At 41.0% G+C, this 16,411-nt stretch overlaps 1 protein-coding gene across 1 annotated transcript in view; it reads left to right on the top strand.

Moving 5' to 3' along the window:
* Nucleotides 1-1,391: 1,391 nt before the first annotated feature.
* LOC309654731 (uncharacterized protein) overlaps nt 1,392-16,411 on the top strand; it is a gene marked incomplete at its 5' end in the record, with an annotated part of 155,272 nt that continues 140,252 nt past the window's right edge. The window contains 2 exons of the mRNA XM_082449143.1: nt 1,392-1,404; nt 1,915-2,364. Coding sequence (XP_082305269.1) covers nt 1,392-1,404; nt 1,915-2,364 — 463 coding nt within the window. The remainder of the gene's footprint in view (nt 1,405-1,914; nt 2,365-16,411) is intronic.

The following is a 16,411-nucleotide window of genomic DNA, read 5'->3' as shown; positions in this document are numbered from 1 at the left end:
CTTTTGAAGTATTTACAAATGGAGAGACCAAAAGGCAAAGCTAATGAACCGTGGACATAGCAATTTATTTTCTTAAAAATGTTAACAACTACAGAACTAGGCTGAATTTTAAACAAACAGTGATCCTCACATAGAAAAAAAATTTTAGCATACAATGAGCTAATTATTTCTTTCTGAATTATTTTTTTCTCATCAACTGTTTCTCAACATCTCTCTTTTAGAAGTTAAAATGTTAGTATGATGACTGAAGTGAGGAAAAGAGATTGGAGCTTAAGATAGTCACATGAGTAGAACTGTTCCTAATATTCTAAGCCACAGAGTAAATATTGAATGAAGGGGTGGTGAGGTACTAGTTGCAGTCTGTTCTAACTGAATAGTCACAAGCACAGTAGCAGAGGAGAGAATACTCATTTTGGTATTCAGAGAAGAAAAACCAGTGCCTAATAGTTTTAGCTCACATTAACAGGTACATAAAACATAAAGTATGAAGGTGGCGTCATATAATGAAATCAGACTCATTATATATTCTTTATAAGTGCTTCCTGGATTTTTTTTTTTTTTCAAATTTAAAATTTTCAAGTACACTTCTAAAAGTTTTTTGAGACCAGAGTGGTACAGCTTGGTATGAATTCACAGCTGTTTGATATCTCAGAGCTTTCAAGGAACTCCACTAATTGGTTCTAAAGCCAATTTAAGTTGTCTTAACAAGCCACAGGAACTCAAAATGTTGACTGGACTAAGGCAGGTCGCATACAACTTCTATAAATCATGATACGAATTCTTTCTCAAGGGATTCTGGACAGAGCAATTTAGTAACTGTTAAAAGTTTAAGTACAGAGTTGTCAAGTAGAAACTAGCAGTTCTCTGAGGTGGGAATAGGGGGAAAAAGTGCCTGGAGTTTTGAAGAGTACCTCAAAAGGCATCAGGAAATAGTCACACAAAGGGTAAGATTTTCATGTAGGGTATTTACAGGGATGTAACTTTTGCCAGAGGTGTGTCTGTGTTAGGGATTTTCAGGTGTTAGTCATAAATCATACTTTTTTTCTTCTCTAACTTCTCTTTCCTCAAACTGGGTTATATATATCCCATGAAATGTACGTTTTAAGTGGCATGGTTCAAATGTGGGTGTACAGGCTAATTCCAAGGAGAAATCAAGAGCGGATTTAGCAATGAACTACAGAGTACAGGGATGAAAGAATGTTACTGTAGCTTTTCCCCCAGTGTCCTTTTCCAGTAACAAAATGTTAGTGACAAGTAATTGTAGTATAGGTTAGTACACAGCAAACAAATAGGAATTGCATATACATATTTAATAATACCTGAAAATAAAAATAAAGAAGGCAAACACAATTCAGATGACCTTGGGAATGCTACACAAGTAAATTATGAAGATGAGTGAGCAAAGTACTGGACAAAGAGTTTGAAATAAAAGGAAAGTTTCTCAACTCATAAGATTAAAGATTAAAATTTTTATTTCCCTATAAAACAAATATAATAAATAGTTATCTCCCAGAAACAAAACGTTCCAAACGGGAGGGGGTGGGAGGTGGGGGAACAGCAGTATTTTAATACACGTTGCAATCTGAAATTCTGTTTGATCTTGCTGTACTTTATAGTTTTCCAATATGCTTTAAAGGTGGAAAATAGAGTTAAAGGGTTAGAAATCTTAAGTGGAAAAATCTGATTTTAATATTAGACATCAGGGAGCAGAAAAGAAACGAACATTCACGCGCTGCCTTTATTATTCTTCATAAAGGTTATGGCTGGAGAGCGCCGCCCCATTAGAGTCTCTGTGGCGCAATCGGTTAGCGCGTTCGGCTGTTAACCGAAAGGTTGGTGGTTCGAGCCCACCCAGGGACGCTTAACCGTTTTACAGGCGGTCCCCGGTAGTTTTGCACAAATCATGGAGTTGAGGCCTCCGGGCAACGCAGGCGTGGATTTCGAGGGTCCGGAGAAGAGAAACCGCGGATCTCATTTCGCTGTCCAGCAGGGGTTGGCTCTCCAGCTTCCGGGCGTGCTGCGGCCCCTCCTCCAACGCCGGCGGCCAGGTGGGCGCTTCCTGCCGCCCCGAACAGGCGTGTGGGTCCAGCTCCTTAAGGCCCCCGCATCCTTTCATTTCCACTCCCTGGGTTCCTAAACTCTGGCCCTCTTCCCCCTCGCTCTTTCCCGAAACCCCCGCCTCACAGCTCCCAGCCCCGCCTGGCCGGGCTGCCGCGGGCCCCGGTCGGGCAGCGGCGCCCAGAGCGCGCAGAGGCCGGGCGGCCGCCGCGTTCCGGCCTCGAACCCGCCGCCCCGGCTCCAGGCGCGGCCCGAGCTGGCCTGGTTCTGCTTCAGGACCCCTGCGATGTCAGAGGTCGACTGAATGTATGTATTTAGTGTCAAGTTCAAGCTGTACATTGACTTAAAACGCTCCAGGTTTTTTTTTTGTTTTGTTTTTTGTTGTTTGTTTAACTAATGTTGAATCGTGCAGCATTTCGTCTGTTCCCTGTCAGCGTAAACAAATATTCCCATAATTTAACTTAAGACTGACTAACCCTCGCATTGGTAAACTCAGAAATGTTTGTCATAAAGCCTTTGTGTGGACACTATTGTAAGAGCATTTGTATGTTATAGTTTACTTTTTCTACTAAAGTTTTAGAATTTAATAGAGAATAGAGTAAACCTGCAAAATGTCCCATATATTCAGAAAGGGAGAAAACGTTTTTTTACAACTGTATCATTGTTACACTTTAAAAAAACCCAAATTATGAGAAAGATTAACGACATTCTATAAGCATATTACCATTTATTTCACAAAGAATGCAAAGCTCTCCAAAATCGTTACCTTGTACTTTGTTCTCTAAATATATGCTGCCTTGGTGACGTAATCAGTTTCACCATAATAATTACTGTCTTGGGCATAGATTAATTTGAAAGACGGTTCTGGAGAAAAGTGGTATGTCTTATTCCTGCAAGTATGTAGTTATGCTCTGCTTTATGTTTCCCCCCATGTTAGCATATTAATAAAGGCTAACATTTTTTGAGTGCTTACTACTTGCCAGGCACGCTTCTAAGTGCTTTCCTGGATGAAAGTGTGAGATCCGTGCAACAACTCTCCCAGGTAGGTCCTATTGTTTCCATTGTACAGGTGAGCCAACTGAGGCTCCGTGCAACTGAGTGATTTGCCTGAAGTCACAGTTAGTGCCTAGCACAGTGCAGATTTAAACTCGAGTTGTCAGGCTTCAGAGCCCATGCTTCTCACTCCTGTACTACCTACCCAGAAGTTCTCTCCTCTAAAATAGAGCTACTTGATTGATTCGTTAATTTAAAACCAAAGGTGATACTTTAATTGGTTTTTCTGAAGTTTCATTAATATTTTGTTCGAAATCTCACGAAGGAAAGAAAATACCCCACTGAACATTCATGGAATACTAAAGGGCATTAAGTCATGTGCTCATTGTGCTGCTTCATTTTACTGAAATGAAAACTGTGTGGGAACATGAAATCTTCGTGTGAAACACGTCGTTGGAAAACAATTTGATAGCATTTGTGTAGAGAAGACAAGATTAGAAATAAAGGCAGGTTGGAATAGCCCAGAGAAAATATGGAAGAGGAAGAGAAAGAAGAATAGGTTCAAGCCAAGCAATGGGGGCTAATCTGGTGTCTAGGAATTCTTGGACCCCAGGCTGGTGTTTGGCAGTTGGGGAGCCCAGACAGACCTCTATTTTAGGACACCTTTGTGAGAGAATACCAGGATCTGCACTTGACAGATGCCTAGGTGGTAGTTTTAAACTTGATCCTAAATTTCTAAGTATGTTCTACTTCACCCTATTTGGGAGATTAATGGGATTTAGAGGCCAGAAAATGGAGAGGATTACATGAGAATGGAGGTGGGATGAGGACTGCAAAACCGCCCTCTAATGTAAGTAGTTGATTTTATTATGTGGGCAGGTACTTAGTGAATTTCTTTGTGCTAGGCTGTTGCATACAGATAAGATAGGTGGGAAACATTTTTTTTAATTGCTTAATTATTTATGGATGTGTTGGCTTTGTACAATGTGTATTGGGTATAGATGTTGTAATAAGTGCTATTTCTGGGGAGCGTTATTTTGTTCCTAGTTTCTTGGGTCTGTAATACCAACCAAGCCCAGAATATGTTGAGATCATTTAGGACATTAGTTAAAGGCTGAAGAGCATTTAAAAGGCTTTGCTGAGCATCTGAGCATGTAAATATGTTCCTGATAAACAGTTGTATACTTAAACTTCATATATAAAATCAGAGGGAAACTCACTGAAGTAATGCAGTAAAAGGTGAATCAAGTGCTGTGGTTTATACAAACTTGTTAGAGAAGGTCATAGTCATGTGATTGAAAATAATTAACAATTTAAAGTTTTTTATATTGTAGCATTTCTTTAGATAATGGAGGATGGTAGGAGACCACATGGCTAATATGTTTCTGTGTTCATTTGTTAACATCTGTATCTGATGTCATATGATACAAGGTTTAGGGGGAATAAGACGTTAAGCTGCCAGAGAAACACAACTACCTTTTTTCTGCATTCATAATACATCCTAATGAGTAATGCCAACATGAATTTTAATTTTATTTCTCTGAATTTTGGTGGATGTGACACCTGAAACGTTCAACTTATTGCTACAACCAGCAGAGCAGGGATAACTTGGTGGTAGAAGAAGCCATAATGCATTTAACTAGAAAATAGTTTAAGAAGTTGAAACCTTTTAAATAATTAAGAATGTTAATTTTATCAGCTGCAGCACTTCATTTAAAGTGCTTCATGTTGAGCCCCTTTGGTGGTGTCCTGCAGTCTGTGTTTTTGCATATTGAAAACAACTGTGTGTGTTATTTTACATGTACTTGTGGTTTTTTAAATTAATTTTTATTGGAGTATAGTTGATTTAAAATGTGTTTCTGCTGTACAGCGAAGTGCGTCAGTTATACATATACATATATCCACTCTTTTGAAAATAATTGTTGAACTTACAAGAATGATGTGAGAATAAATTATATCTGTAAAATCGTAGTACACAACTCAGTTTTAAATTGTTTTCATAGCTTAAATTTTTAAGAGAAGCCACTCGAATTTTCATTGTTCAGTATTTAAACTGCAAAATGTAGAGACTCATATCCTTAAGAAAACTCTTAAAATATAATTTTAAAAGAAACTCTTTATTAAGCTTAAATACGTACTGAAATGTGCACAAATCATTAGGAGTACAACCGAAGAAATTTTTACAAAATAAACACACACCTTTGTAATCAATATCTTGGTCAATATGTAAAACAATGTTAGCATCCCAGAAGCCTCCTCTTGTGTTTATCCCAGTCACCAAAATGTAACTTTTAAACTGTAAACATATGGATTATTAGGTTGAAATGTGAATTTTAAGTTGTCATAGATCAGGACTCAAAAATAAATTTGCTACCAAACCCTATCAGCTAAGTATTTACACATAAAGATTGGGAAAAATAATGGAAATTAGAAATCAGTTTTCCATGCCTACTCACTTTTGACTTAATCATCTATTATAAACTTGGTAAGAATAAATTTGTGCTATTAAGCCAGAAACTATGAGAAATTTACTATTTATTTGAAGTGTTTAATTTTGTCTGTAAGCAAATAAAATGCGCTTCTACCCCCACCCATTAAAAAACATTAAACAAAAACAACCTTCTAGAAATTTTGGCATTAAAATTAATTTTTTATTTTTGAAAATACATTTTAAATTTATTTATTGGCTGTGTTGGGTCTTCGTTTCTGTGCGAGGGCTTTCTCTAGTTGCGGCGAGCAGGGGCCACTCTTCATCGCGGTGCGCGGGCCTCTCACTATCGCGGCCTCTCTTGTTGCGGAGCACAGGCTCCAGACGCGCAGGCTCAGTAGTTGTGGCTCACGGGCCCAGTTGCTCCGCGGCATGTGGGATCTTCCCAGACCAGGGCTCGAACCCGTGTCTCCTGCATTGGCCGGCAGACTCTCAACCAGTGCGCCACCAGGGAAGCCCTGAAAATACATTTTAAACTTTAAAACCAAGTTGAGATTTGAGATCAAAACGTACAGTAAGAGATGATGACTCCTTGGTTTCCCAAATAATATATTCTAAAATCTTAAGAATTTTAATCTGGAGTCCACCATTGGAGAAACACAAATATTGGTCCTGTTATTTTGAAAGTATGTATAACTATAAAGGAAAATCTAATCTCTGTGATAAAAAGCTATGTTTAAAGTTGTGGAAAGTCAGTTTTGAATACCACTGAGGAAAGCCGTTCTAGAAAGAGTCAGTATATAAGAATCTAGAGCAAAGTTTTACTTTCTTCTAGCAAAATTCTTCGTTGTTATTATTAAAGTAGTGTATGCCTAAGGTTATAATAATAAGTATCTGTACAAATTTAAGTACAATGATGTTTACTGCAACATTATTTATAATAGTGAGAAATTACAGGGGGCTTCCCTGGTGGCGCAGTGGTTGAGAGTCTGCCTGCCAATGCAGGGCACACGGGTTTGAGCCCTGGTCTGGGAAGATCCCACATGCCACGGAGCAACTGGGCCCGTGAGCCACAGTTACTGAGCCTGTGCGTCTGGAGCCTGTGCTCCGCAACAGGAGAGGCCGCGATGGTGGGAGGCCCGCGCACCGCGATGAGGAGTGGTCCCCACTTGCCACAACTAGAGAAAGCCCTCGCACAGAAACGAAGACCCAACACAGTCATAAATAAATAAATAAATAAAAGAACGTGAATTTCTTTAAAAAAAAAAATAGTGAGAAATTACAAACAAGATAAAATATGCAACTCTAGTGGAAATGATGAAATAAATTTTGGTATATTATTTGAACATTGGAATACTATACAGCCATTTACAAAATGTGTTTCAGGGAAAAAAAAGCCTTTGGACAATGTTAAAATACTGTATTAGGTATAAGAAGCTAGATTCAAAACTATCAAAAAACATGATCCCAATTTTGTAATGAGACTGAATTACTTACATTGATGATCTACATATATTTCTTGATGGTGAATACCATCAAGAGATATTTATAGATCTATACCAAAATAAGATTACACCAAAATAAGAATACACCAAAATAAGATTATCAGTGATTTTTTTTCTTTTTTATACTTTACTTTCTATAAGTAAGTTCTTTATTATCTGCAATGAACATGTATTATTTTTATTTGTTAAATAACATTTTTTGTAACATAAAAATAATACCTGAACTCATACTGTATATAAAATTTTGAAAATTTTTTCTCTTTTAAAATTAACATTGAGGGAGAATAGGAAACTCAGATACAAGCCTTTGTGGGTATGGTCAATGATTCTCAACGAGTGCCCAGACCATTTAATGTGGAAAAGACAGTCTTTTCAATAAATGGTGTGAGGAAAACTGGATACCCACATGCAAAAGAATGAAGTTGGGCCCTTACTTTATACCACATATAAAAATCAACTCAAAGTAAATCAAATACCTAAGTGTAAGATCTAAAATTATACAACTCTTAGAAGAACACATAGGGGGAAAGCTTCACGACATTGGATTTGGTTATATTTCTTGGATGTGACATCAAAAGCACAAACAACAAGAATGAAAATAGATAAATTGAACTACATCAGAATTAAAACCTTCTTTGCAAACAAAGGGCACTGTCAGAGTGAAAAGGCAGCCCACAGAGTGGAACAAAATATTTGCAAATAATATATCTGATAAAGATTTAATATCAGATATATATATATATATATATATATATATATATAATATATACAGAACTCCTACGCCTCAACAACTACAAAAAAAAAACCCAATTTAAAAATGGACAAAGGATTTGAGTAGAAATTTCTCTAAAGAAGATATACAAATAGCCAATAAGTGCATGAGAAAAAGCTCAACATCACTAACCATTTGGGAAATGCAAATCAAAACCACAATAGATATTACCTCATATACATGAGGATGGCTATCCTGAAAGACAACAACAACAACAAGCAGAAAATAACAAGTGTTGGTGAAGATGTGGAGAAACTGGAAGCTTTGTGCATTGCTGGTGGGAACATAAGATGGTACAGCCACTATGGAAAATAGTATGGTGGTTCCTCAAAAAATTAAAAATAGAATTACTATAAAATTCAACAATTCTGCTTCTGGGTACATACCCAAAAGGATTGAAAGCAGGGTGTCAAAGAGATATTTGTACACCCATGTTCATAGTAGAATTATTCACAGTAGCTAAAATGTGGAAGCAACCCAAATGTCCATTGACGGATGAATGGATAAGCAAAACGTGGAACATACATACAATGGAATATTATTTTGCCTTGAAAAGGAAGGCCACTCTGACATACACTACAACATGGATGAACCGCGATGACATTATGTTAAGTGAAATAAGCTTGTCACAAAAATACAAATACTGTATGATGGCACTCATATGGGGTACCTAGAGTAGTCAAATTCAGAAACAGAAAGTAGGATGGATGGTGGCTGCCAGAGGCTGGGGGAAGCAGGGGAATGTAGAACTGTTGTTTAATGGGTATAGAGTTTCAGTTTTGCAAGATGAAAAGAGTTCTGGAGATTGGTTACACAACAATCTGAATGTACTTAACACTATGAACTGTACACTTAAAAGGATTAAGATGGTAAAATTTATGTAATGTATATTTTTACCAGAATCTTAGAAATTATATTTAGGGGATTTGTTTCCCCTTGTTATATAAAACCTATTCTAAAACATATAAGAAAATAGGGTATTGATGCAATTGTTTCCAGTGGCCTACTTATTTAGGAAACATACTTAAGGACATTTAATTTTTTAAGAAGGTAGGCGCTCAGGGAGGGGTGGCGGGGGGAGCATAACTCCCCACTCTTTAAGTGTGTGCTGTGCATAGTGATTTCCTTCCGAAGAGTACAGTATGGAAAGTTCCCCGGGGGTGGGGGTGAGGAAAGAATAGCATTATAGTGGAGAAACCCAGCAAACACTGCCTCAGCCAGGGGAACAAGGACCTCAGTAGTGACAAGTCACATTGATAGTTGGTACCCTTATATAATGGCACTTTACCTCTGTGCTCTTCCTCTTCCAAACCCATAATCCCAGTCTATTCGTGATGAAAACATCAGATCAATGTCAATGGAAGGTCATCTTACAGAATACTTGACCAGTACACCTTAAAACTGTCAAGATCCTCAAAAACAAGGGATGTTTGAGAAATCGTCACAGCCAAGAGGAGTCTAAGGAGACAAGACAAGTAAATGTGATGTGGTATGCTGGATGGGATAAAGATATTAGGCAAAAACTAAGGAAATCTGAATAACCTGTGGACTTTAGTAACAATAATGTGCCAATGTTGGTTTATGAATTGTAACAAGTGTACTATATTAATGTAAGGTGTTAATAACAGGGGATACTGAATGTGGGGTATGTGAGTACTCTGCATTATCTTCTCAATTTTTTTACAAATGTAAAACTGTTCTAAAAAATAAAGTCTATTTAAAAAATTAAGGTATCCCTGTAGAACAGTGGGGAAAGGACTGCATTTTCAATATATGGTATGGGAACAATTGGTTATCTATATGGAAAGAATGAAAATTGGATCCTTACCTCACACCACACACAAAAAAGTCAATTCCAAGTGAATCACAGACTTAAGTGTGAAAAATGAAACAATAATGCTTTTAGAAGATAATACAGATAAATATCTTCACGACCTCATGATAGGGACTATCTTAAGCGAGACAAAGAAAAGAAAAAAAGGTCCCACTCATTACAAAGGTAAAGGTTGATAAATTTGATTACATCAAAATTAAGAGGTTATATTCATCCAAAGACACTCTTAAAGAAATTAAATGGGAAGCCAAGAGTTGTAATTCATAAAACCGACACTGGATCATATATAGATTATTTTTAAAAAGAAGGAGGAAGTGGAGGAAGAAGAGGAGGAGAAAAATACCTAATAGAAAAATGGGCAGTAGATGTGAACAGAAAATCCAAGTGGCCTCTAAGCAAATGAAAAGATGCTAAATTTCATTAGTAATCAGGAGAATGTAAATTATATATGGAATGACTTACCACTATGCAGGCACCAGATTGGCAAAAATTTTAGGCTAACACTTGCAAGAGTTGGGGAGGACCCAAAATAATGAGTACTCTTGAACTTGGCTGGATTTTGGTGGAAAACAAAAACGTGGAATTATCTGGTAGAGATGACTATCTACATTAATACAAACTTGGATTTATTTAGCAAGTTGCAGCAAATCAGGTTCCCAGGGAAACATACTGAGATGCTGAGATTTGGGTACAAGAGGTGAAGTGCTCTAAGGAAAAATGAGACTGGGCTGAGGGAAGAGTTAAAATGAGATTCAGTCACAGCAGAGACCCTAACCAATAAATACCATAGGGAACTCTGGAGCCGAGAAGGCCTTTCAGAGATATCCCAAATCAATACAAAGCCCTCTGTGTCTCCATATCAAGCAGTCACTGGATGTGGACAATCCATGGGGAGGGGTCAGAGCCTTGGGCAAAGCATCTTTCTTTGGCCACGGGCAATTCCTGAAGAGTGATGAAGCTGTGAGTTGTCAACAGCCAACACTACCAGCAACAGAAGAAATATGTCCTTGGTCCTGAGGGTCCACTATAGTTGACCCCTTCTACTGATTGGATTCACTTGCTTCATATAGTAAGTTCATCCCATCTGGGAACATCTTCTCCACGATGCTGGATAGTCTCTTTTTCTGGGAAATTCACAAGAGGAAGGTTAGTGGGATGAATTATGGCTCTGGCCATTATAGCTGGTCTTGAGGCTGTAATTGACCCTCATCATCTGCGTCTTTACCCTCTGCTGGCATCTCTTCTGGTCTTGGAAGCTTATCTGATGGATTGATCTTGACTGTCACCCTTGAGGGGTCTGAACTCGTGCTCATCATGCCCTTCATTGGCTGTCAATTCTGCACTTCTCTATTTACCATCAAAATTGGAAAGAGGCGTCCCAAGAAACACCACAATGAGTCACCGGGCTGTCAGTGTATTCTATCCTTTCACCCCCTGATGAGTACTCTTTACAGATTGATAATTACTTTCCTTGCCTGCTGGTCTCTTGGCAAAAGGAGCCGGAAGTGACTTGGAGGCAGCAGTGCTTTAAGTTTATGGACAATCTTGCTGTGTCCCTTGGTGGAAGCATTCTGCCTAGAATTGTGGATACAAATTTCTTAAGTAGGTTACTGGAAGTGATGCTAACATGTTCCATGCCTACATCCAAACCTTGGTTCCCATGTATGCTATGTACTGTTGACACAGTACCATATAATGGTCATTGATTTCGGGTGTATACCATGTCCCAAGGAGCAGCTATCCAGGGTATCACCTCCAAGCTGGCTTTGATTTTGGCTCAGTTATGTTTTTAAGTGGCCATCTCACTGCTCTATCAGGCCAGCAGCTTCTGAGTGATGCAGTAAGTGAAAGGATAACTTGATCCCGTGGTCATATGCCCACTGCTGCACCTTCTTTGAAGAAAAGTGGCTTGATGTAATGTTATGTGTGGCCCCAGGTCACTGGTGAAGCACCAGTCCTTCGATAGTGGTGTAGTTTAGGTTGTATGGGTGCCAAAGGGAAGCCTGTACCTGGAGCATGTATCAGAGTCAGGAGTCACTGCCCCATTCAGGGTGCAAGGGGTCCATCCTGCCATCAGGTGACCAGATGGTGTCCTTGACCGGTTGCCATATTGAGGGCTGCTTGGTGTTAGTCTCTGTTTTTTGGCAGAATGAACATTCAGCAGCGGCAGCAACTGTCTCAGCCTTGGTGAATGGCGGCCCATGCTGTCGGGCCCTTCCGTAGCCTCATCCCTAGCACCACAGCTGTTCCGTTCAAGAGCTCACTGAATCACCACTGGGACGGTGGATGATAGTTGCTGGCTGAGGTGAACTGGCTGAGGTGTTCTGTGAGTGTCTCTTCCTTGGTGGTTGCTCTCTTGTGGGAACTAACGTACCGTACAAAGAACTTCACATTTCACGTCCACTACCACTGGCTCATCCACATCCCTCTTCCCCAGGCCTCCTTACCCTGACTGTTTTGTTATCTGTTTCTGCATAACAAACTACCCCCAAACTTAGTTATTATAATTTAGTTATAGCTCATATTTTGTGGTTTGCCTGGGCTCCTCTGGGGGTCTCCTCTACTGGTGCTGTGTGGAATCTTTTGCAGTCAGATGGGGCTGGGCTGGGTGTCCAGATGTCTCCGTGCTCCTCCATGTGGCCACTCCATCCAGCGAGATAGCCAGAACTTCTCACATGTTGTCTTAAGGGTCAAAGAGGGAAGAACTGGAAGCTGCTTGGCCTTCTTAATGCTTAGGTTCCAAAGTCCCAGAATATCACCTTCTTGCATTCTGTTAATCAAAGCGGTCACAGGCCCCAACCCAGATCAATGGGACATAAGCTTTGTCTCAGATGGGAGTAGCAGTAGGCACATGCAGGGAGGGGCAGAATTATTCAGGGTTGTCCTTGAAGAATAGCTGCCACTGTCCACCCTCTGGCCACAATTCACATTCCTCCCTCACACAAAATGCAACTCGTCCCTTTTCCCAAGACCACAAGTCTCATCCTATAATGGCATCAACTTGAATCTAGGATCTCATCATCTAAATCAGGTGTAGGCATTGATGGATCTTCTCAAGTGTGTTTCCTTGGATGTAGCTCCTTAGTAGGTTCTTCTTGCTCTAAAGAACTGTAAATTAAAGAGAGAAGTTACTTGCTCAACATTCACCCAACAGTGATGAGGCAGGAACAGGAAAACTGGAATAGCCACAAGGGGGAAACGGTAGGCGCATTGCAGCCATGATTCAGAGTGCTTCTGAAATCCAGCAGGGCACACGTTCCCAGTCCTTCATTTTAGACCAGTCCTGATCCGTAGGAATAGTTCCCAAGCCTCTTGACTCTGCCCTGAGTCATCCTTCCTTTTCCATAGTAAATGGCCCCTCTTAGAAGCTAAGCAGCTTTCTTAGCCTGCTTACTGCCTGTAGAAGTTTGAGGGTCCCGAGACCTCTTTTCATTATGAACTGACTCTATCCCTTTCAGTCCAAATGGATTCAGTTCATTTAAAACATTGTGCATTTTTTTTGGTATCAAATCACAATCAACTCCATTGGGTACAAGCCACAGCTACACTTCTTTCTGAAACTGGCATGTGAGGTTCCTCTGGGACAACTTCCTTAGAATTCATTCTTAGAAGCTCTGTTGTCTGGGTGAGAGGCCGTATGAGGCACGCCCAGAGGATTCTTAGAAGGCTCTTTGTTCAGCTGAAAGGCTTTATGACGCATCACCTAAAGTCTTCCTGAGGTTTCCACAAAGTGTCTCACAGTCCCACCCTTAATCTGAACTTGACACTGAGGCATATTTTACTTTCCATGTCCTAGAGTTGATTTTTTCCCCCTCTGAGTCCATTTCTTACCTTGAGCATTGCTTTAAAACCCAATATATCCTGGTTCCTTTATATTTTCTCTAAATCTGCTCAAAAACTATATACTTCCTCTTTTCTTTTTTAAATCTTACTTCCCATGTACTTTTCATAGGCAGCTAAAAACAAAAACAAAACAAAACAAAAACAGTTGGTGCTTTCAACAGTCTGCCTGTAAGTAGCCTCAGTCAGACTCATGAGTTCCTTAGGTACCTTTTCTATTTCCCACCTGACTGCAGGTGACAGTTTCACCACGGTGTGTGTCATGCATGTGTTTGCACAGCATGCTGTTATGATGTAATAATACTCAGGTTCCCCTTCCGTCTCCAATAGCAATTTCATTGCTGTCTTTCAAGCCTTCACTTTGATCTCTTCAAGGAGCTCCATCTTGGTCCCAAAGCTAATGCCACATGTTTTAGTGTTTCATCAAGGCAGACACCATTTTCATGTACTAAGTTCTTGTTTTAGTTCTCTATTGTTGTGTAGTAAACCACTCTAAAACTCAGTGGCTTAAAACAGTCCTTTTATTGTCTCTCTTGACTCCATGGACTCAGCTGAGCAATGGCTTGATTGATGTCAGGGTCTCCTGTGGTTACAGTCAGATTGAGAGAGAGGCCCCATGGAGAGGCCCTGAATGATGAGATATCATTTGGAGAAAGAGGCCACGTGGAGGAGCACCGAAGTGCCAGGCATCTGGTCCCAGCCCCACCATATTGGTGAAGTTGTAAGGAATCCTGTGGTTGGGAGCATTCCTTCCAAAAGTAATTGGCAAAATATTGCATCTCACACTTCCCATCACTAAGAAAATAGCCAGTGCCTGCTAGCACTCTTCAGGTTCCACACCCACTGTACTGGAGTAAATGATTATATGTCCCTTTGAGGGAAGGACTGGGAGAATCTTCATCATAAATACCATGAGTGTCAGGATTCTTCCTCCTGGGACCCAGCCAGTCTTCCATCAGAGGGTTCCCAGCTTGAGGACTGGCTCAGATCCAGGAACTAGGCAGAGTGTGGTGATTCTTCCTCGGGGTGACTGCTCTCAGTCCCTGAGGATCTCATCCTTGATGTCTTTTGATTGTGTAGTTTGAGCACTATGCCTATTGGCTGTGTACCCATCTTGTCTCTAAGGATGTTATGTTCTGTGAAGCATCTCCATATCTCAGTGGGCCAGACACCCACCCTCCCCCACACCTTCAGTCTAACCTTGCCAGTGATTACAGTAATTGCCCACAACCTGCCCTCCATCACTCCAAGACTCTACCATCCCGACTGCTATCACGGAGCCCAGTTCTGTAAGAGCATTCCCAATGTCAGCCCAGCCCACAGAAGACAGCCACACTGACCTTGACCTTGACTGTGATATTGGTGCCTCTCATCCCAGTGCTTTCCCTGTTTATTAAGGAGTGTCCCCTGGGTGAGTTTGCTGACCTGACATAGTATATCCTCTCTAGAACGTTCCTCTGAACCTTTGGGACCTTTATTTTCCTGTCTGCTGTGGCAGTTCTGGCATTCCCTCTTCACCGAATGCAGACGTGTTTCCTACAAGCTTCTCAGAGCCATCCCAGCATGGGTTGACGTTATCTTCCAGGATGCTTGTAAGGGTTAAATCCTGTGTCATAGGGTTGTCCATACTGATCACCTTTCCTTTATTCTTTTCCTTTGTCTTCCACTCACTTTGATCCAACACCCTTTGATCCAAACACTCTCTTGGCTTCTGATGGTACATGCTAGCTTGGTCCTGAGGCTCCTTTGAGGGGCATAATCTCTTCTCTCCCTTAGCAGGCTGGGCTATGTAGGTTAAGTAGACTTAACCCTACTTATTTGTCTGAGGGCCAGAAGGGAGGTGGGGTTGGGTCTGAGGGAAATGCCTTTGTTCTTGCAAGGCAAAGGACTCTGCATCATCTTCAAGCAAGGAGGGAGTGCTGGCCTTTCACAGGGTGAAGTGGGCCACTTCTGCAGGCCCAGGGGCTGGGGAGAATGTGGGAGTCAAGGTGTCCCCATCACATGCCTTAGGGTCAACTCCTTCCTGATGGGCCCTGTTCTTAAGTAGCAGATGGGCCAAGCCTGTGCATTCAGCCTCTTCTGAAGCTCGGCTACTCCTATAATAATTGAGTCCTGGGCTTGAGCCTCAGCCTTTTCTGGTCTCCACTCACAGGAGATGAGAGTCTCTAAATGGTGCCAAAGAGGCTGTCTAACTTCACACTCACCTCTAATTGATGATTAATTAACCTCAGTCTTCCAGTCTTTCAGTGACTTTCTCTGGTGCATCCATTGTCCTCAGCAACGGCCTTTTTTTTCTTTTTTTCTTGGCCACACCGCTGGAGGGATCTTAGTTCCCTGACCAGGGATCAAACCCGTGCCCCCTGCAGTGGAAGCACGGAGTCCTAACCACTGAACCACCAGGGAATTCCCAGCAACAGCCTTCTAATGACTACTCTCTCGTCTCTCAAACTCCTGAGATACTGCACTCACCAGTGCATTCCCTCTCACCAGTATGCAACCCCCCTTCATGCCATGCACATTTTAATAATTGTACCACCACGTTATGCCAGAGGCTACCCGTGCCCCATCCTCCACCAGTGATGTGTCTTCAATGCCACCTGGCCAGTGGGTGATCCAGCTCCAGAATCTCATGTTAAAGCCTCCTTCCCAGGACCACTTCCAGCACCAGCTGTTGCCGATTGATCGGATGACCTTAGGAACAGAGACTGTGAGATTTGCATGTAGGAGTTATTGAGGATTCTTCTCAGGAACAACTCCTTTGTGAGGCAAGGGAAATAGCTTTAAGCAGAGGGAGAAGTTGAACTGTGGTTGCAATGGCAGCCTCAGCTGCTTCCACGCAGAGCACTGAGGCTGAAATAGCCTTTCATGGATGTGCCAGATCAAGGCACAGGGCTAGGCATTTGTATCCTTGCGCTGACCAGGAATTGTATGTGGGCCTCCCTTGATGAAGGGACATAACTGATGCGAGGCAACTTCCTTTG

This window comes from Balaenoptera physalus (assembly GCF_965194825.1).
Source record: "Balaenoptera physalus genome assembly, chromosome: 2".
Taxonomy (NCBI): Eukaryota; Metazoa; Chordata; class Mammalia; order Artiodactyla; family Balaenopteridae; genus Balaenoptera; species Balaenoptera physalus.
The sequence above is the reverse complement of the archived record's forward strand: the minus strand, read 5'-3'. Positions and strand labels throughout refer to the sequence as shown.